The following is a 21,057-nucleotide window of genomic DNA, read 5'->3' on the forward strand; positions in this document are numbered from 1 at the left end:
AGCAACTAAAAAATAAAAGTGGGAATGTTTTCTATAGTCATATTATTTGTTTATTGTAGTATTTTTGCTGTATGAGTTGTATGCAAATATTGAAAAAAATGTTTACTCACTCCCCTGTTTATTTCATTTTTCTTTTCGGCATTTTCCTTTAAAGTCAAAGTAAAATCATTTGCTTCAATGCTATATAAAATTCAATTTTCTTACAACCTTAGGGCAATCCTGGGCTGTGGGGAGCCAATGTTTTTCCTGGAAGCACTAAGTGCAATGGATGAACTGAAAGTCCATTTTGGAACGCACATTCGTACACATCCACTCTCACCAAGTATCAGCCCCATATAGGGTTACCAGTCAACCTAACCTGCACGTCTTTCAGATGTATTTAGCAATTGGAGATCTTGCAGAAAATTCATGCAGACATAAGCAGAACATCACACAGATAATGATTAGGCTGGGATTTGAACCCAGCGATCTAAAGTCAAGAAGAATCACTAACCACTGTGTGACTGTGTCACCCAATGAATAATACTATTAACTAAAATAACATACTGATAAGTATTTTTAAAAATTATTTCTGTAATTAAAACCCTTGAATAGAATCAATAGGTTTGCTATAATTTGCACTTAAAACACTGTAGTGCTACGTGGTGCTTGCCAGTGCTTACCCAAAATATTTTTGATAATTTCATTGGTCTCTAAGGTATCTCAGTATCCTAGAAGGACTGCCTACCTTGGCCACATTAATAAAATGCCAGCTCATACTGCCGCTCACTCAGTGATGACGTCATCCCCAGCTAATGTAAAAGTCAGTACCATCACTCTGCAGTGGACTGGTGCCGTTCCCAGTAGCTTCCAACTCTGTATTACACTGAACAGGAATAAATGGATTCAGAAAAATAATGGACGTCTAGGTAGATGGTTAAATGAAATTCACCCATGGGGCAGAATACAGAATCAAAACGGAAAAGCTACCTTGACATGTGAAGAGCTAATGTAGCAGTCTCAAGGTGAAAATACCACCAAAGTAAGAATATTAATCAACATAGGATTTGCTTAACATTGACATGAAAATCTTCTATGAACTTTGTTTGTCAAAGTTGCTGTGTCAGTTCTTTCAGATTTGATGGCAAGTTAATAAACTGATTAACGATGTATGTAGTACAAATGTTAATAAATAATAATGATTCTCAAAAAAAAAATTTTTTTTATACTGTGGATTTGTTCTTTTGAAAAAAAGTCTCAGATTTTTCCTTTTCAATTATATTTTTTGCACAGAACAGTCCTATATGAATGCTGCCCTGGCTACATGAAGCTTGATGGAATGCCTGGATGTCCTGCAGGTATTTATTATTGCAGTCTATTTGTGGAAAAGAACTTTTGTAAAAATGAATCTGTTTTTTTCCGAATTCAGTTTAGTTCAATTCAAATTATTTTTGTGTACCTTTTATTGAGTACAGGCTGAGAGTGCTGCAAGAAGTTTACAATAGTGCAAACTACATCATATACATATTTAACAATTACTTTAAACACTGCTGTAAAATGGAGCAAATTCAATTTGGATAACATAAAAATCATGACAATATAAGTCCACTAACATAATTGTGAAATGGTCAGTTGATAAAGAAGGTGAGAAAAACCAAAAGCTCCAGTTGACAGCATTCCTAGCGAAAGTAAAACTTCTGGAGGGCATAAGTTAAGCTATAGCAAAACAAATTAAAGCTCAATTTTGGTAGCAAGATGAATGCTGGTTATTACTGTCATCTTTCATCTACTAAGTCTGGGGTTATGTGATCAAATTTGCCCTAGTTTCCTCACATTTACAAGGATGCTCTGCTCATACCAATAATGCATTTTATTTAAAACGCCCCTTTCACAGCCTAAGGACCCAGTAGAAAGCATAACAAAAATAGCTTAAAGTGTAAAAGAATAGCAGAGAAGGATAACAAAACGAATTGTACAAAAGATTTAACTAACAGATATGTTTAAAGTCAGTTTTTAAAACCTTGATTTCTCAAAGCTTCTGAGAAAGAGCATTTCATAAGGTTGGACTGACACACAGAAGGCTCTATCATCCATAGTGCTCTTCTTAGTCCTGGGAATGGTAAGTAGAAGACCAACTTTGGATGATCAGAGTTGGCAGGCAGGTGTAGAAGATCAGAGAGATAAGATGGAGCTTGTTCATTTAAGGTCTTGTAAGTTAGCAGAAATATTTTATAACAGATGTGAGATTCAATTGGGAGGATATGTAGTTCAATCAAAGATGACGTAATATGTTCCCAGGGCTTGGTGTAAGTCAGGACCCTAGCTGTGGAGTTCTGAACAAACTGCACTTTGTTTAGAACAGACTTCAGAAGACCATACAATAAGGCATTATAATGCTCCAAGGATAGATGTAATAGAATCATAAGCTTAACGTTCAGCATACGTCAAAGTCAAAAGTGGTCAAAGTCGGGCTAAATTTCTTAGATGACAAAATGAAATTTTCACTCATTAATTTAAAGTGGGGATCAAACGACAGAAGAGAATCAAATGTAACACCCATACTCCCAACTGTAGCTCAAGCCTAGAGAGCGATGCCATCAACAATTAATGCAACTATTAATGATCCATCATAGCCAACTGAGACTTATTTGCAATAAAAAGTTTAAAAATAGATGTCAGCCATAACTTGACCTCATGCAAGCAGGCAATAAGAGCAGGAGGTAGAAGAAATGTGGATAGTTTTACATATATCTGGATAACATCAGCATAGCAGTGATAGTCCAGGCCATGTGAAAAAAATAATATAACATGAAGGAAGCAAACAGAAAAATTAAACAGTAAAGGCCCTATTAACTGACCCTTGTGGCACACCTTGAGTAACAGGTGCCATTAAACATTTATGTACAACAAAATGCTGTCTGTATAATTAAAAAAATACCTAAACCAATTTTCAACAGCACCAGTACTGTAAAACACTCACTCTTATGTTCTAAAGTATATATCTGCAATTAACCTGCAATGGATCAGTTTTTGCCCAGGGCAAAGGAGTTGTAAAAGAAAATGAATGAAATATCGAATAAAACAATTTGTAGATTACATCTGTATTAACATTGTGTATCATAAGTACTGTACAGAGTGCAATTCATATTTATTTCTTTTGATTACTACTTTTCATTTCCCTTTTGTGAGCTGTTTATCAATTTGGAAAAGTTGATTTTGCCTTCCATTTTGAATTATTGAGTTTAGTTTTTAAAGATACTGCTAATGAAATCTTGGTTGGCAGCAAGGTACATTTGGTCAGTCACAATGTACAGATTTGGTATATTTGCACTCCACTGACTAGAGTTTGGGATTCCTGCCTTGCATGTTTCTTGCCTGAACTAACCATACATAGGGTCACAAAATCACTTCTTCAGTTTGGAATCCCAAGAATTGTACTTCTCTCAAAGATATACTGTAAATGTATGTATAAGGTACTAAAAGATAAATGCTCTTAGCTAACAAGATTATCTGCTTTGTTTAGAGAAACAATTATATAGTCATATACATTACAAGGCATGTGCAGGCAAATTTAAGAGTTTCATTGACAAATGCTACAGGAAACTAGCACGTACAGATTTAATCTTTATGTTGACACCATAAACAATCCACAGATATTTTTATCCAAGTATGTGTCTGGTTTTCTATTAAATGACCTGTTGCAGAGAATATCCGCTCTACACGCACCTTTCATGTTTTGTCCATTCCAGGGTGCCTCATCGGATGTCTTCAATACCCTGCAATTTGTGCACACTTGTGATATTTATACAGAGCTATCCAGCTGGCCCTAAGTGTATATTCCTGCTTAAGAAAAGATGTGCAGATTGATACAACACCAACAAAAGCTATAATTAGTAAATGTTCAGTTACAAATAATACATACAGGATAATGAAATATATATTATTTAAGCATCACATATTGATTTATATATATATTACTCTTTGACATCTTGTAAAGCACTTTGAGCTGCATTGTTTATATGAAAATGTGCTATATAAATAAATGTTGTTATCATTAATATGGTGAAGAAATGCATTGAGTGTAAACTTTAAATGTAATTAAATGGTAAACTTCTTATTTGTAAATCTGAAACAGTCATTATACACACATTTTTAAATAAGGTTTTAAAGCTCCTAATATTGGCAATATAAATAAAGGGAATTGCATAATATTAAACTAAGTCCCAGAGAAGACAAAATGTCATTCAAATCAAATGTTGAGGAGAATAATCCTCTGGGGCTAACAGTTGTTAGAAAAACAGAAGTTCAAATCTACCTGATGACCTCCAGCCCATTATGGGGCATTCAGCAATGAATCTTGGTTCACTATGAACAAAAATATATTATTTTAACAGAATAACTATTTGAAAGAACAAAGCTACCAAAGAAAACACTTCCCTAACTCTAGGAATATAAGACGGAAGAATCCAACTACCACATTCCATTAATGACCCGCATTATTTAGGTGTTTTATTAATACGTTAATTATTTTGTACCCTGTCCAATTTCAAAACCTATTTATTCCATTAGATAGATAGATAGAGCACGGTGGCGCAGTGGGTAGCGCTGCTGCCTCGCAGTTGGGAGACCTGGGGACCCGTTGGAGTTTGCATGTTCTCCCCGTGTCTGCGTGGGTCTCCTCCAGGTACTCCGGTTTCCTCCCACAGTCCAAAGACATGCAGGTTAGGTGGATTGGCGATTCTAAATTGTCCCTAGTGTGTGCTTGGTGTGTGGGTGTGTTTGTGTGTGTCCTGCGGTGGGTTGGCACCCTGCCCGGGATTGGTTCCTGCCTTGTGCCCTGTGTTGGCTGGGATTGGCTCCAGCAGACCCCCGTGACCCTGTGTTCGGATTCAGTGGGTTGGAAAATGGATAGATAGATAGATAGATAGATAGAGAGATAGATAGACAGATAGATAGATAGATAGATAGATAGATAGATAGATAGATAGATAGATAGATAGATAGATAGATAGATAGATAGATAGATAGATAGATAGATAGATAGATAGATAGAAATGTGCTATCTAAAACAAAGCTTACCTTTTTGAATGAAAATGTTAATATAAATTGAACTATATCTTGCAAGAGGTTTTTTTGCAATTCATATTTTAACAGATGCTGTCAAGTTAAACTATTTGACTTCAGAATCTCTAATTAGATACCCTACATCTGCATAGGTTTTTCTCTAGGAGCATTATGTCTCCTCCCAAATGCCATAGATGTGCAATTTAGGTTAGTTACTGAATCTGAATAGCCTCAGTGTGAGAGGGCATTCTCTCAAATGGAATGGCACACAATCTAGAATAGGATTCTGCATTGTTGCTAGTCCTGCTGGGATAGGCTCTGTGACACTCAACTGGATGAAAGGGTTAGAAAATGCATGGATGGAATAAATGAGGGGATAGATAGGTAGTACTTTATTTGTCCCAAGGGGAAATTTAGCTTTTACAGAAGCTAAAGAAATATTGTCAGAAACAACAACAACCCCATCAAATACACACAAGAATTACAAAAAAGAAGAAAAATAATTCTGACCTAGCTAATAATATGAGTGAGGCATTATAAAGGCATATTGCCTTAGGCATGAAGGATCTCCAATTGTGTTTACTGTCACACTTCTGTTGAATAATTTGTTGGCTAAAAGTACTCAATGGTAGTGTGTCATAGAGTGAAGATGTGCAGTATTGGCCAAAAATAAAGACATGCTAAATGATCACAGCACCAAAAATACAGATCTAAAGCATACATTTTCTTTTTATGTTATAGTGGCTCCAATTGACAATGTTTATGGAACGCTGGGAATTGTGAATGCATTATTGACCCAAGATTACACTGATCAATCAAAACTGAGGGAGGAAATTGAAGGTCGAGGATCTTTCACATTCTTTGCACCAAGTGATGAGGCTTGGAGTCTCTTGGATCCTGTGAGTATGCTGCTTAAGTCATTTCCTTTTTAAAATAGTTTTTGCAACTGAAAAATGAATAAACTAAATCAGAAAGTCTGCTGGTAAATTGCAACAAAAGAAATGAAATTCTGACAGCATATCATAAGACATTTCAACAAAACTCTATAGGTGGAGGATTGTCAGGTTTGGATCTGTTCCAAGCCCTTGAAGATGCGACAACAGTGCAAGCCAACATTTTACTCAAGAAAATATACATAACAGTAGAATAATTTAATTATTCATGGCAACAATTGTAATTGAAAACACTATCCATCCATCCATTTTCCAACCCGCTGAATCCGAACACAGGGTCACGGGGGTCCGCTGGAGCCAATCCCAGCCCACACAGGGCACAAGGCAGGAACCAATGCTGGGCAGGGTGCCAACCCATCGCAGGACACACACAAACACACCCACACACCAAGCACACACTAGGGCCATTTTAGAATCGCTAATCCACCTAACCTGCATGTCTTTGGACTGTGGGAGGAAACCGGAGCGCCTGGAAGAAACCCACGCAGACACGGGGAGAAAAAGCAAACTCCATGCAGGGAGGACCCGGGAAGCGAACCCAGGTCTCCTAACTGCGAGGCAGCAGCGCTACCAATTGAGTGCTACCAATTGAGTGCCGCCAATTGAAAACACTATTACAATGAAATAAAAAATAATATATACATTATGTTCTTATTGTATTAAGGTAACATTTACACTGGAAAAAAATTAGAGGCAGATAGAGGGGACAGATACCAACAAAAGCTAAAGGTGTAGGTGTTAATTAATATTATTGTTTATTATTTTTTACATACCAATAGGTTTGTGAACAAAGCATTAACATGCTTCTTACATGGTGTATTTTTGCTGATGGAACAAGCTTTCCTTCTTCAATACATTTCCCAAATGGGCATAACTACTGAATAGGAAAGGACACAATGAGTAGTGGAATGAATCTGAATTTGTAACACCAAAAAAAAAGTTAAAACGCACATTCATAAATAAAGAACTTACTATGATATTGCTCAAAAGCAGTTTGTATCTTTTGGAAATGACAGAAGAGGAATTGTGTTTTTAATTTTTTCTATTTTCTACACATTTCTTTTCCAGGAGGTTAGGAGTGCCTTGGTCAGCAATGTCAACATTGAATTATATAATGCTCTGCACTACCATATGGTGAACAAGAGATTACTGACCAAAGATCTGAAGAATGGAATGACTTTGGAGTCAATGTACAACAAGCTGGGCCTTCTGATTAATCATTATTCTAATGGGGTAGGTGTCATCAAAGAAATTTGCCACTAAAAATTAAAAGATTTTTTTGTTTTAATTAAGAGCATAATTTTGATTTTCAGATTTCAATTTAAGTTCTTTCAGGTAGCTGTATAGTGATATTTTTTGTAAAAAAAAATATAAGGGACTAAGTTTTTAACTAGATACTTGCATTTTACTTTATTTTGACTCATATACACTCTAAAAAATAAAAGTCCCAGAGTGGTTGTTCAGAGAGATGCCATAGGGGATCCATTTTTCATTCACGTTAGACCCCTTCACATGAAGGCTCCAGAAAGAGCGTGTGTTTATTTAGATCTATAACAGTCTCCTTACAGTAAGTAATCATGAACAGATGATAACAGATTTGTGAAATACCAATGGGTTCTGATTTCAAAAGGACTCTTGCTGCATACATACAGTAACGCAGGCTAAGTCCAGGTTTTCTTCATCTGTTAGTGTCCTGCTGTGTAATCTACCATGCATTAAAGATTTCAGTTGTTTCTACATATTCTGAAGTTTTTCAGAGCACAAAGAACCAACTCCATATGCAAAGAACCCTACTTAGAATGAAGTGGCACTTTGTCAAGCAATATCTCTATGAAGAACCACACAACCCAGTAAAGGACCATATAGTGCCATTAGGGTACCGCTATTTTTAAGAGTGCATTTGAAATGAGTATATTTTTACTTTTACTTGTTGAATTTGTATAATTCTATAACAGGATGTAAATAGATGTTGTTATACTATAATATAAACAAATTATGAATTGAATTCTACCACCCTGCATTACTAAAATGTAGATTAAATTTTAACTTTCACATGCTTAAATGACAGAGAAATGCATGAAAATGGCTTTGGACACTGTAATTTATAAATTGCAATAAACAGAATCCGTGCATGTAGGAAGCATTACAATATGTTACATGTACAAGCACCAAATGTTTTATTTTTGTCAGTTTTAGCATTACAAAAAAATTCTTTAACTTTCCAGATTGTCACGGTCAACTGTGCCAGGATCATTCATGGCAACCAGATTGCTACCAATGGAGTTGTACATAAGATTGATCGTGTGGTTACAGCTGTTAGTAACACAATTCAAGACTACATTGAAATTGAAGATGATGTTTCATCCTTTAAGGTAAGGAATATAAAGATGGGGTTAGTTGGTTGGTTGGGGGCATGCACTGATACGGCCTGGAACATTCAATAAATGTATAACACATTTGGTTAGATTTCTCTACGAGTAAAAGATCATTTGTTACTGTTTATAATAGTAAACTAATAAATTCAGTTATTTTTCAGAAATTTTTAAAAATGCATCTCAAAAGACTGTCTTTTACATTTTTTTTATTTGTAAATGTCCTACAATAACAAAATCAAAATAATTACTATGGTAGTTTAATGTTAAAATGTCAAAAAATATAGTAGGACAACCAATTTGAAGCACACTGTTCTATTTTACCTACAAAGCATTAATGTACAGCACTCTAAATTTTAAACAGGATACAAAATGCACATTTACCCTGCAGTTATTGTTATCAAACGTGCAAGACAATCATCGAAGTACTGCTTTCGTATATACAAAGAATAGAATAATAAATATTGTTCAGACCACTTTTGCAAATTGCTTCCAGACATGTGGGGTATCATTGTTGACTCACAGAAACCATGGTGAATCCTGGTTGGGGTGCACTCTGAGAAGAATTAATATATTCTCTTCATGTGCATGTGGCTTTCGTACAGGGACTTAGCTCATTAATTCCAGTTGATTAGTTCCAAGTCCAAAGGCAAACTGCACTCCTGACAGCTGAATTCACTGTCAATTGGCTCCATATGTGTGACAGTGGATGTATGTGTGTGTGTGAGTGTTCCTGCAATTCACTCTCTTATACACTGTGTTAACGGCACATGTTCTAACTATATCCATGATTTAGAAAATGTTTGGATAGAATTATCATCTACTAAGATAGCTTTGGCAATCATATAATGGATTTCATATAACATATCACTTTCATAACTTCTTAATGAAATACACAGTTGCATTGGCCCTGAGCACAGTGCATCACCATTAAGCACAAGACAAGAACCAGTTCTGAATTAGGCAACAATCCATCACAAAGTCCACTCACACATCCACCCACTTGTAGAAATGTCCAATTAATTTAAAATGCACATAATGGGATTTGGGAGGAAGGTAATAATACCCACCAGACATAGGGCACCCTGGGAGCTATGCTGTCTGGAGCAGAAGCTCCTGGTAGGGCCTCCCAAGGCAAGTTTGCCCCAGGTGAGGGGTCACACACTGCTAAAATTGTTGCCCCCATGACCCAGCTTCAAATAAGTGGCAGAAAATGGATGGATGGAGACATAGGGCAAATATACAAAGCTCTTAATGATGGGCATGAGATTTGATTCCAGACTGCTAGGTCCATGACAGCATACCCTCAATCACTGCATTACCTGCCTTTCAGAAGCAACAAATAAAGAAAAAAGTTTACATATTTTGGTAGATGATAGACCCTTTAAAAATTTGTGCTATAAAAGAAATATTAAATATCAGAATAATGTTTGCACCATGAAAAAACTTTGTCTTTGAGTTAAATGAACTATCATATGCACAAAATGAATGTATTTGATGTGCTTCTTTGCATACTTAAACTACTCCTTAAAGCTGTTCAGACTATGCAAAAATATTTTAGAGCACAATACAGATATATAGAACATAGAATATGAAAATACTACATAGATAGATAGGTAGAAATTTAACCATCCCAAAAGGGAAATTTGGCTTTTTACAGAAGCTCTTTAAATAAATAAATACATACATAAAAAGGAAGATAAATTGCAGTATGCCCTGCAATGGCCTGACATCCTGTACCTTGCTAAATTAATTGCTTTCAGTGTTACCTGTGGTCCTGCAATGGATGGATGGATTTGAAGATGAATGAAAATATCTTAATAATAATAATGATAATACATTTTATTTATATAGTGCCTTTCCCATGCTCAAGGCACTTACAGAATATAAGACAGAACGGCAGGGTATACAGTATATAGCGTTGTACAAACCAGATAAATAAATAAAGAAGATTACTACCGTGAATTTAGAGGAAAAAAACAGACAACACAATTGATGGTCTTGCACACACACATACAGGTTACATGAGCATCTTGACAGAGAAGTAAACTGAGAGCAGGGTAATAAAGTCAAGTAGAGCTAAAAGCCTTCCTGAACAGATGAGTTTTGAGTTGTTTTTTAAAAGAATTCATGGAATTGTGTGAAACAGAAAATAAAAACATTTCTGTTTTATGTTACAGATTAAACATCAGCCACTGTGAAATCCCTTATATCACATTATTATTTTTGATAAGTATACAGTATATCAGAAAATTAACTATTTTGAATAAAAGCCAAGATGTTAAATTAGCTTGTTATTACCTGTTAAAAATAATAAAGAGAAACAACTGACTTATTTCTGTAAGCATAAATCTATCTATTGAACTCACTTTAGGTTGAGTTGAAGTCTAATATGGCATTGACAGGCAAAACAAAGGAACCAAACATGCAGCATGGGGCACACTCACATACATACACCCTCAACACACACACATACACCGTCAACACACACAGTACATACAGAAGTTGTCAATCAATCTAACAAAATGTGTTTGGTCTATGAGGAAAACCAGATCACATCAATATAGTAAGAAAATGGAAGCTCTGCATAGAAGGTGCCCCCATCACGGAATTCATAAAGTTATACACAGTACCAAAACATGCTGCCAAGTTTATTGTCATATGTATTTTAAATAATATAATGGATTACTTAATAGATAGATAGATAGATAGATAGATAGATAGATAGATAGATAGATAGATAGATAGATAGATAGATAGATAGATAGATAGATAGATAGATAGATAGATAGATAGATAGATAGATAGATACTTTATTAATCCCAAGGGGAAATTCACATACTCCAGCAGCAGCATACTGATACAAAAAAAATAAATAAATAAATAAACAATATTAAATTAAAGAGTAATAAAAATGCAGGTAAAAACAGACAATAACTTTGAATAATGTTAACGTTTACCACCCCGGGTGGAACTGAAGCGTCTCATAGTTTGGGGGAGGAACGATCTTCTCAGTCTGTCGCTGAAGCTGCTCTTCTGTCTGGAGATGACACTGTTTAGTGGATGCAGTGGATTCTCCATGATTGACAGGAGCCTGCTGAGCACCCTTCGCTCTGCCACAGATGTCAAGCTGTCCAGCTCCATGCCAACAATAGAGCCTGCCTTCCTCACCAGTTTGTCCAGGCGTGAGGCATCCTTCTTCTTTTTGAATAATAATAATAATAGTATGGTATAGTACAATGAGATGTCTCCTCAAGACGGTTGGTGAAAGTTGATGAAACAGATAAAATTAAATAAAATGATACAATGTATATATAGCATGCATTATGTATATTGTGAAGAGAAAAGGAGTAAAGTCAGAATGGAGTTGGGATCCCCATTTAATACAAATATCTATTGGACAAAATAAAGGTCACATAACGCGCACAAAATAAAGATTCGCTATTAGCAATGTGAAAAAGGCTTAGACTGGAAAGAAATAACAAAAAACAAATTCAGACTTCTGAGTTGACGAAGAATCAAATACCGAGATGACTGTAAGGGGTGGGGCTTCAAAAGGCGTGTAGGAAATATCTTCAGATGTCTTCCAGAGCTTTCTCTGTACTCTATGGGAGCAAACAGAACACTGGTTAGTGATGGTGTTACACTCTAATACTTCCATATATTTCCCTCTTTTCCAAATCCCGTAAAATGCTTCCCAACCTTGCATGTCTCACAAGTTGTATAATACAAATGTATTTGCAAGGATAATATATACATAGGAAGTTAGTCTGTAAACATAGAAATAAGTGGTGTACATGTTTGAAAAATGAGAACTGATGAATAAGTGTTATTCCTAATTTTTTTTTTTCCTTTTAAAGGCTGCTGCTATTGCTTCAGACACGATTGACAAATTTGGGGAACCTGGTCACTACACACTTTTCCTTCCTACTAATGAAGCTTTTGCAAAACTTCCTCGTTCTGTACTAGAAAGGATCATGAGTGATAAAGTGGCTCTTCAAGGTAACACAGCCTATTTATTCTGATTTAAGTAACAAAACTGACCACAGTTTGAATAAAGTGAATGTATTTTTCCCCCAGTGCATCCACAAAGCTGATATTGTATATTTTAAAATCAGAAACACTGAAAGGAAAGACATTAATAACCTTCTCTTGACCTAGTTTTCAGGTGAAAATTGCACTTCAAGAACTTAAATCTGTCTTTGCGGACTGTCCATGTAGGTTGTGCCCTTTCATTATATATTATTATAAATGAGTATTTTTACAGGACATTTCTTGCTTATCACTAATTAAAATTTCAACTTGGTAATCATATCAGAGTTTGGTATTAAATTATTTTCCTGACAACTTCCCTGGTGAAGCTGATTTTCATTGGTCTTCTGTATGTTGGTCGCACATTCACTGAGGTGTAACTTAGATTCTTAACACCTTTTTTTTGCTTAACACCAGTTTTGCTTTTTGTCCTGTGCCCTGTCTTGCCAATGAATGTTTATCCAGTTTTCACTCTAGCGTTTCTGGCATGAAACAAGTTCAAATATTGAAGGGCTCCACAAATTGGTGTGTCTTAGTGTGTTGTTTATTTCTTAGTCACCCTGCATGTCTGCTTTCTGTTATCCTTTATTTCTCTTCCTTCACAATACACATTTTGTTGCATCTGGTTTCCTTTCTTTTTTCCCTGTCATCTTGTCATGCCTGTTATTTAATTTGTATTTCCTAATGAAATGGACTCTAAGTTGGTTTAGCTTCCACCTTTGACCCACCTAACCTGTTTGTACTACAGATGTAAAAAAAAATAGAAAAAGTTTTTCTACATAAGTGCCTTGAGATGTTCTTTGCGACAGAAAGACACTATAATATAATGAATTGTTGGTTATAAAAACCTCTTATGTTCTTCTACCTCCTTTCTATTAAATTTTTCACTTTTCTTTCCAGGTTAGTTGTGTTATGGTCCTGTATGCGATATCTGTGTCATTATATATCTTTGACCATTGTCATTATCCTGTCAGTTTTGGTCACATTGGTGTTCTGCACATCTTCACTTTCTGTTCCAATGTATGTTGTTTTCCTACTTGACTTTATCAGCATCCATCTTATGCCTCGATTACCTTAATTGTATGACATTTGGACTAGTTCTTGGGGTTTGCCTTTTTCTTTCTTAAGCATAGCTACACTTATGAGCCCAGCCATTGCAGTTTTGCTTCTTTGTCACTTCCTTCTTAAAATTAAAATTTGTGGCTTCCACTGTCTGCTCTGGTATCCTCCCACAGTCCAAAGACATGCAGATTATGTGAACTGGCATTGCTAAATTGGCCCTAGTCTATGTACAGTATGTGTGGGTATGTATGTCTGTGTGCATGCGTGTGTGTGTCGGTGGGTGGGTGTTCACCCTATGATGGACTGGCATCCTGTATGGGTATTGTTTCGGCCTTGCACCTAAGATTGCTGGGGTAGGCTTCAGCGACCTCATGGCCCTGCTCTGAATAAGTGGGTTAGGAAGATGGATGGATGAATGGGTGGGTAGGTGGTTCTACTGTTTAATTTAGAAGCAGTGCTACTCTAAGCACTGATGTAGGTTGCATGCACTTCTTTTTATTTACCTTTCTTTGTCATTGATGCTCACACACACACCATTTTATTTCAAGACAATATCTGGGAAACACATCTTTACAAAAGGGTTATAGGACTCTCAACCAACCTACTGGGCAGTGGCTTTTACAAAATGGACAGAATAAATATTAGTGAAACAAAAGAGGTAAGGTTTCTTCTTATTTTTGTAGCTTCTTATTTTTTTTTTACTCTTAAAAAATTCCCAGCTTTTATAAGAACTTCCAATGCCAGCATTTTCTGCTATTTGGTATTCACAAATCTGATGATGCTTTGATACTTGTAGGCAGTATCATTCTAAAACTGCAAAACTTGACTCTCAGAACACTTAAAGTGTAGAGACCTCAGAAGATGTTTCTTGAAATTACTGTATCGACTCAAAGGGACATAGCCCATAATCTAATTCACGCCAGATGCCCCTCATCTAAACACATCTTAAGAGTTTAATATGAAGTAATCACTTGGACATACCGAAACATTCACAAGCACATTTGTTAAGCAAGTCCCCACATATAAATGACCAAGACATCAATTCTAATCCAAAAAAGTACAATGTAATGCCAATCAAAAGTATACCAACAAATTGTAAATTCAAAAAGGACACAAAAACAGTGGTAACTCAAACATTCCTTCCTACTCCTTGACCTTTGCTTACTTCTGGTATGTCAGTATTGTATTCCGGAAGCACTTCTGGGTCAGGTGGAACAGCCATATGACAGGAGAACCACTTCCTAACAGCAACCTCTAGCAGCACATAATGTCTCCAAGTTGGATGCCGCTTAGAACTACAACTTGTTCGCAGTTCTGTCCAAATGGGAACTTCATCACAGGGCTGCCACACTTGGGTTATAAATGGTAGGCAGTCTCTGCATGTCTGTCCATAACGTTGGCGTCCCAGATGGCAAAGGGATTTCAAACCGTATTGCACTAAATATATTTACATATAGTGGTTTAAGTACAAATTAAGTACAATTAAGTACAAATTCTAACTGTCTCTGGTCAGTCGCATTGTGAAATTTACATATTCTGTAGGTAAATTATTGCAATTTTCTTCAGGTAAAAGAATTCTGAACTCATCATTTAGGTGGATAGGACTGACAAATTAAGTAGGACTGGCAAGCTTTGTTGGGCTGAATGGCTTGTTTTCAACAAATTTTTCTCATTTTTGACAATGTATCCAATGGAGAGCAGACTGATTTTCATCACAGACACTAAAGAGAGAAAAAGAAAATAGAAAGGTATTAATGGTTTAACAAAAGAAGAGAGTAATGTGAACTGAAGCGGCAGCTCTGTCAAGTATATGTTAATATTATGAGTCTTCTTCTTGATTTAAATGCTGAGACTGATGGAGCTTCTCTAACATTGTAGTTCTATTTTTTTCCAGAGTTTTAGTGCCCTACAGGAAAAAAGCTATGGCTTTTATTGTGTTATTTTTCTATATACAATGTAAATGTATTTTTGGATTTAAATGTATTCAACTACTTTCCAAACTTCTTTAAAGAAGAAGTAATCAGTGCTATCTTTTTGGTCTTGTTCATATTTCCAAAAACACAAAGCATCCAACATCCTCACTTTTTCTTGCATCTCATGCCAGCTGTTTGACTCATAGTTAGTTGTGCCAAATAAAGCAAAGTTAAATTTGCTGTATGTCATGGTAATAAATCTAAATTCCATTTACACAACAGTGTTAAAATAATTTTAAATTTGTACCACAAATCTTGAAAAAAATTAAAACAATTAAATGGGTGGCACATTAGACAGCTATATTCATGAATAGGTTTACTTGACACACAAATTATTATTATTATTATATAAGTGTGACCTGAGTGTTTTAAAATGTAAAACATCTTGTCTTGTTTGCATTATATGCAAAAGGCTTGGTATCTGCTGTAGAATTTAAACAACTGGCAGACATTATTTCTTTACTTAAACTGCAAGGTATTAGGGATTTAAGAAAAATTCAGTCTTTGTTTACTATCAAAATAAAATTTGCTGCAAGTAAGAAAATATTCTACTCATCATTCAGTGGAAATTTAGGAAAAAAAACCCTGATAAATTATTCCGTACAAATAAGTAACATGAAGATCATAACGGAAATTTCCCAGAACCTTGTGGCCCAAGTTGAATCTGACATCACAGTCCTTCAGATAGAATTGTGTGCAGCAGGGGGTAAGAAAATAATTGACAGCATGTTTAAAGAAAAGAACATGAGGAAGTCTGCTAATGTTAGTGGAGACAAGAAAGCAGTGTAATGGTTTGTGGCATATATTTTAAGAAATACATTACAGCCTTAATAGAAGTTGAGAAAGTATAAAAAGGATTTAAAAGACTAAATGCTGGTTATTCAACACACTTTATAACATTTTATGTAATATAACGTTTATAAAGGTTATGATTAAAATTACATTTTAAAATAACCCTATGAGGTTACATCCTAAATACTGTGTACAGTTTTGTCCTGCAAATTACAAGAATGACTTAATTTATAACTTACAACTTATTTTTGTATAGTGAGTGGTCTTCACTCAGCACAGGCACAGGGTGCTATGAACAAATTCTCGCCTAAATTACAAAATTTTATCAATTACTAAATACAGAATTAGTATGTATAAAGATACAGATTTGTTAAACCCCACACATAACATAACACAGGGGTCTCCAGCTCCAGTCCTGGAGAGCTACTGTGGCTGCAGGTTTTCATTCTAATCCTTTTCTTAATTGGTGACCAGATTTTGCTGCTAATTAACTCTTTGCCTTAATTTTAATTGATGCACAACTTAAGACTCAGGCCCCTTAATTGCTTCTTTTTTCCTTAGTTAGCAACGAAACAATATTAAGACACAAAAGGAACCAACACATAAACAACAACCTGTGTCCATCACACAATAACTGAAAATAAAGAAAGGTGAAGGCGTCAGAGTTAGTTAATCTTAATGATTTTGCACACAGTTTGTGTGAGGAACTTGCAGATTTGGGTGCGACTGCCGATCCTAATGTGATGTGGGAGACCTTCCATGACAAGACCCAGAAGGTTGCTGAGGGTTGTGTTGGTGTTACCGGTGTTCCCAGAAGGAGGTGTTTCATCTCGCAGGGCACCCTGGATATCATCGAGAGGAGTCGCAGTGCACAGCTCAATGGCAACTCTCGTCTGTACCGGGAACTGAGAAGGACGTCTCTGAGGGCAGATAAAGAGGCGTTTGTTAGAGGAATCTGTGAGCAAGTGACACATCATCTGTGGTCTAGTGAGCCATGTCCTGCTTACAGAGGAATCAAAGCATTACGTACAAACTTGAATCTGTTCCTCGGATAGTCGCAGTCAGGGCGGCTGATGGAACGGTCCTTATGGATGACACTGCAGTTGTGACCCACTGGGCTGGCTACTTTGAGCAGTTGTTCAAAGTTGATCCTCCGGCTAGGATGTTGAATATCTCTGGTCCATGGTCTTTGAAGCTGATCCTCCAATTAAATGTGAACCACCCAATCTCACTGAGATATCATAGGTGGTGAACCAGCTGAGGGGAGAAAAGGCTGCAGGGATCTGTGGTATCCGAGGTGAACTTCTTCAGGCTGGTGGTAAGACTGTCCTCCTGGAATTGCAAGCAGTTTTTGCTTCCATTTGGGAGACTGGCATCATCCCAACTGACTGGAAAACAGGACTTGTCGTCCCTATCTGGAAAGGAAGGGTGATCGCCTGGATTGCAGCAACTACAGGGGGGATAACACTGTTCTCGGTGCCGGGTAAGGTCCTTGCTAGGGTCATCCTCAATAGGATCTGTGATCACTTGCTCACCTACCAGCAACTGGAACAGTCTGGTTTTACGCCTAAGAAGTCTACCATCGACCGCATCCTGGCACTGAGGGTTGTCATGGAGCACAAACGCGAATATCAGCAGAGTTTCTTTGCAGCCTTTGTCGATTTTCATAAAGCGTTTGACTCAGTTTATCGAGCTGCCCTGTGTGACATCCTGAGGGTTCGCGGGATCCCCTCGAGGTTGCTGGATATCGTGGCCGGCCTGTACACTGGTACTGTGAGTGCTGTGCAGAGTGGAGGCAGAACCTCTGTGTTTTTCCTAGTTGATTATAGGGTTCGTCAGGGGTGTGTTCTTGCTCCTACTCTGTTCAATGCTTGTATGGAATGGGTGTTGGGCAAGTTCGTGGGGTTCAGCGGCTGTGGGGCAACTGTTGGTGAAGAAAGATACACAGATCTTGACTTTGCTGACAATGCTGTGATCTTCACGGAGTCAATGGAGGCTCTGATCGGGGCGCTCAAGAGACTGAGCGAGGAGTCTGAGTGTCTGGGCTTGCGAGTGTCCTGAATAAAAACCAACATCCAGGCCTTTAATGACATCTTGGGCACAGCCATCAGCAGTGTGTCTGTTTGTGAAGAGAGTGTCGACCTTGTCGAGAGGTTTACTTACCTTGGCAGTAATATTCATGTCTCTGGTGACTCTTCCTGTGAAGTCAGCAGACGGATTGGGAGAGCATGGGGTGTCATGAGGTCACTGGAAAGGGGTGTGTGGTGCTACCAATATCTTTGCAAAAGGACGAAGGTCCAAGTCTTTAGAGTTCTGGTGCTTCCTGTCTTGCCATATGGTTGTGAGACATGGACGCTATCCAGTGACCTGAGACGAAGACTGGACTCCTTTGATACTGTGTCTCTCCGGAAAATCCGTGGGTACTGTTGGTTTGACTTCGTGTCGAATGAGCGGTGGCTCATGGAGTCTTGAATGAGGCACATTAACTGCATTGTGAGGTAGCATCAGTTACGGCACTACGGCCATGTGGCGCGTTTCCCTGAGGGTGATCCAGCTTGTAAGATCCTCATTGTTGGGGACCTGAGTGGCTGGACCAGGCCAAGGGGTAGCCCATGTAACACCTGGCTGCGGCAGATAGAGGGTAATTTCCAGAGGGTGGGACTGGACCGCGTGTCTGCCTGGGGGGTTGCCAAATGGGATCCCGAGTTGTTTCGTCATTTAGTGGGTGTGGCAACGCTCTGTATCAGTGCATGCTCCCCAACTTGACTTGACTTGAAGGCGTCAGTAATGTTGATCTGCTCAGGTCCACAAAACAAAAAAGAAAATCAACAGTTTTAGACATGGGAATGAGCGCCATGGAATGAAATAACAGGTTAATTAGCAACGAGAATTGGCTTCAAATTAAGACACTGAATGAAGGTTGGAGTTTGAGGTTCCAGCTTAGTTGGTAATCTGTTGGCTCGCTTCACATCAAATTTACGTTTAAGGAAAAAAGAATCAATTCAGCGGTCAGAGTCTCAAGAAAAGTCAATTAAAATAAAGGGAAATAGTTAATTAGCAGCAAAAACTGGTCACTAACTAAGAAAAGAGTTATAATGAAAATGTGCAGCCACAGTAGCTCTCCAGGACTGGAGTTGGACACCCCTTGCATAACATAACATAACATAACATAACATAACATAACATAACATAACATAACATAACATAACATAACATAACATAATGTAAAATAGATAGAAACCAACAATATGTTTATTAATTAATTGATGAACTATGGGCAGTTGACAATTGGGGAGATGAAAAATGTAAAAGAGAAAGTCAAAGACAAAGTCACAGTCCGGGAGGCCTGAGTCAACTGGCAGCCTACGCCTTCCTGGGTTTTCTATACTGGAGTCTGCGCTGGGCCATCCACTCTGATGACAGAATCTTTCCCTCCCATGATTCCAATGCTCCTTTATCTAATATGACTTTTCCTTACACAAGAGAACAGCTTGGCATTAGAACAGTGGCATCAAGTGCCACATCAAAATACAGAGACCTAACAGTTTATAAATTTTGTATCATAAATGTAACTACTTAAGAGTGTTAGATGTTCCCTTTATTGTTTATTAAGTGCATTTTGTATGACAAAAGACTGGGAAGGGAGGGCCGGGAAATCTTTTCAGCTACAAAAACTTACTTTTAGAAAGAATTAATCTCTAAATATCACCACCTTGTGCACATGTTTTTCCTTCATTCTCCAATCAATTTAATCCCTAATGAAGGCTCAACAGCCAAAGATTACATTTCTAATATTCCTTTTATTTTTTTCAACTGGTAGAGAAAAGCCAAGCAAAATGACACCTTTTATTGGCTAACTAAAAAGATTACAATATTCAAGCTTTCGAGGCAACTCAGGCCCCTTCTTCAGGCAAGATGTAATGTTTCAACTGGTAGTTAATTTTCACTTTTTAACAATAATTATCCTTATATTAAATAGCTAAATGGTATTTCTATTTGAAGAAATAGCACAGAATTATTTTGTAAAGTACCCGATTATTAATTATGTCCACTATTTTCTCTTAGCTGTGTTGAACTTCCATACTTTGAACTCTGTCCAGTGCTCAGAAGCTATAATGGCTGGTTCTTCTTATGAGACTCTGGAGGGCAACAACATTGAGATTGGATGTGATGGAGACAGTATGACTGTGAATGGAGTAAAGATGGTGAAACGCAAAGACATTGTCACCACAAACGGAGTCATTCATCTCATTGATGAAGTGCTTATCCCAGATTCAGGTGAGGTTACATTAATTATAAATGGACGTCACAGCCTAACTTGTTAATTTTATTAGGTCAGCAGATATTTTTAAAGACATGGATTAACGGTAAACTGTGCTCTTTACTGGTTCATTAATCTAATTTCAAATGCTGATCACTGCCACCGTGTAGTTTGCACATTCTCTCCATGTTCATGTGACTTTCTCTCAGTATTCAGTTTTCTCTTGCATCCCAAAGACATGAATGTTACATAGCTAGGTGATTCAAAGTTGGGCCAGTGCTGGCTAATGCAGGCATATGAAGAGATGTGTCCTGCAATGGACTGATAACAAGGTGATTCCTGCCTGATGGTGATGCTGCTGGGCTGGGCCCAGGCTTAACGTGACTCTCTACTGGAATAAATAGGTTTAGTGGATAGCTGGAGTTCCCAATTCTGCTGATTTTGTAATTTTCTCACATTTTTTAAAAATTGCCCATGAATGAGCCATGTTTAAGTGAATTAATAAACCTCAATGTCAACGTTTTTTAACTGCTATAATGTTTAGTGATATACAAAATACTTCAAGTAGT

At 37.1% G+C, this 21,057-nt stretch overlaps 1 protein-coding gene across 3 annotated transcripts in view; it reads left to right on the top strand.

The window, feature by feature from the left end:
- LOC114649903 (periostin-like) overlaps positions 1–21,057 on the top strand; it is a 75,612-nt gene that overhangs the window by 14,122 nt on the left and 40,433 nt on the right. For all 3 annotated transcript variants that reach the window (XM_028799273.2, XM_028799275.2, XM_028799274.2), the window contains exons 3-8: positions 1,273–1,337; positions 5,785–5,942; positions 7,065–7,229; positions 8,222–8,368; positions 12,229–12,370; positions 20,293–20,505. In XM_028799273.2, the coding sequence (XP_028655106.1) occupies positions 1,273–1,337; positions 5,785–5,942; positions 7,065–7,229; positions 8,222–8,368; positions 12,229–12,370; positions 20,293–20,505 (890 nt within the window). The remainder of the gene's footprint in view (positions 1–1,272; positions 1,338–5,784; positions 5,943–7,064; positions 7,230–8,221; positions 8,369–12,228; positions 12,371–20,292; positions 20,506–21,057) is intronic.

The sequence above is a fragment of the Erpetoichthys calabaricus genome, chromosome 4 (genome assembly GCF_900747795.2).
Source record: "Erpetoichthys calabaricus chromosome 4, fErpCal1.3, whole genome shotgun sequence".
Taxonomy (NCBI): Eukaryota; Metazoa; Chordata; class Cladistia; order Polypteriformes; family Polypteridae; genus Erpetoichthys; species Erpetoichthys calabaricus.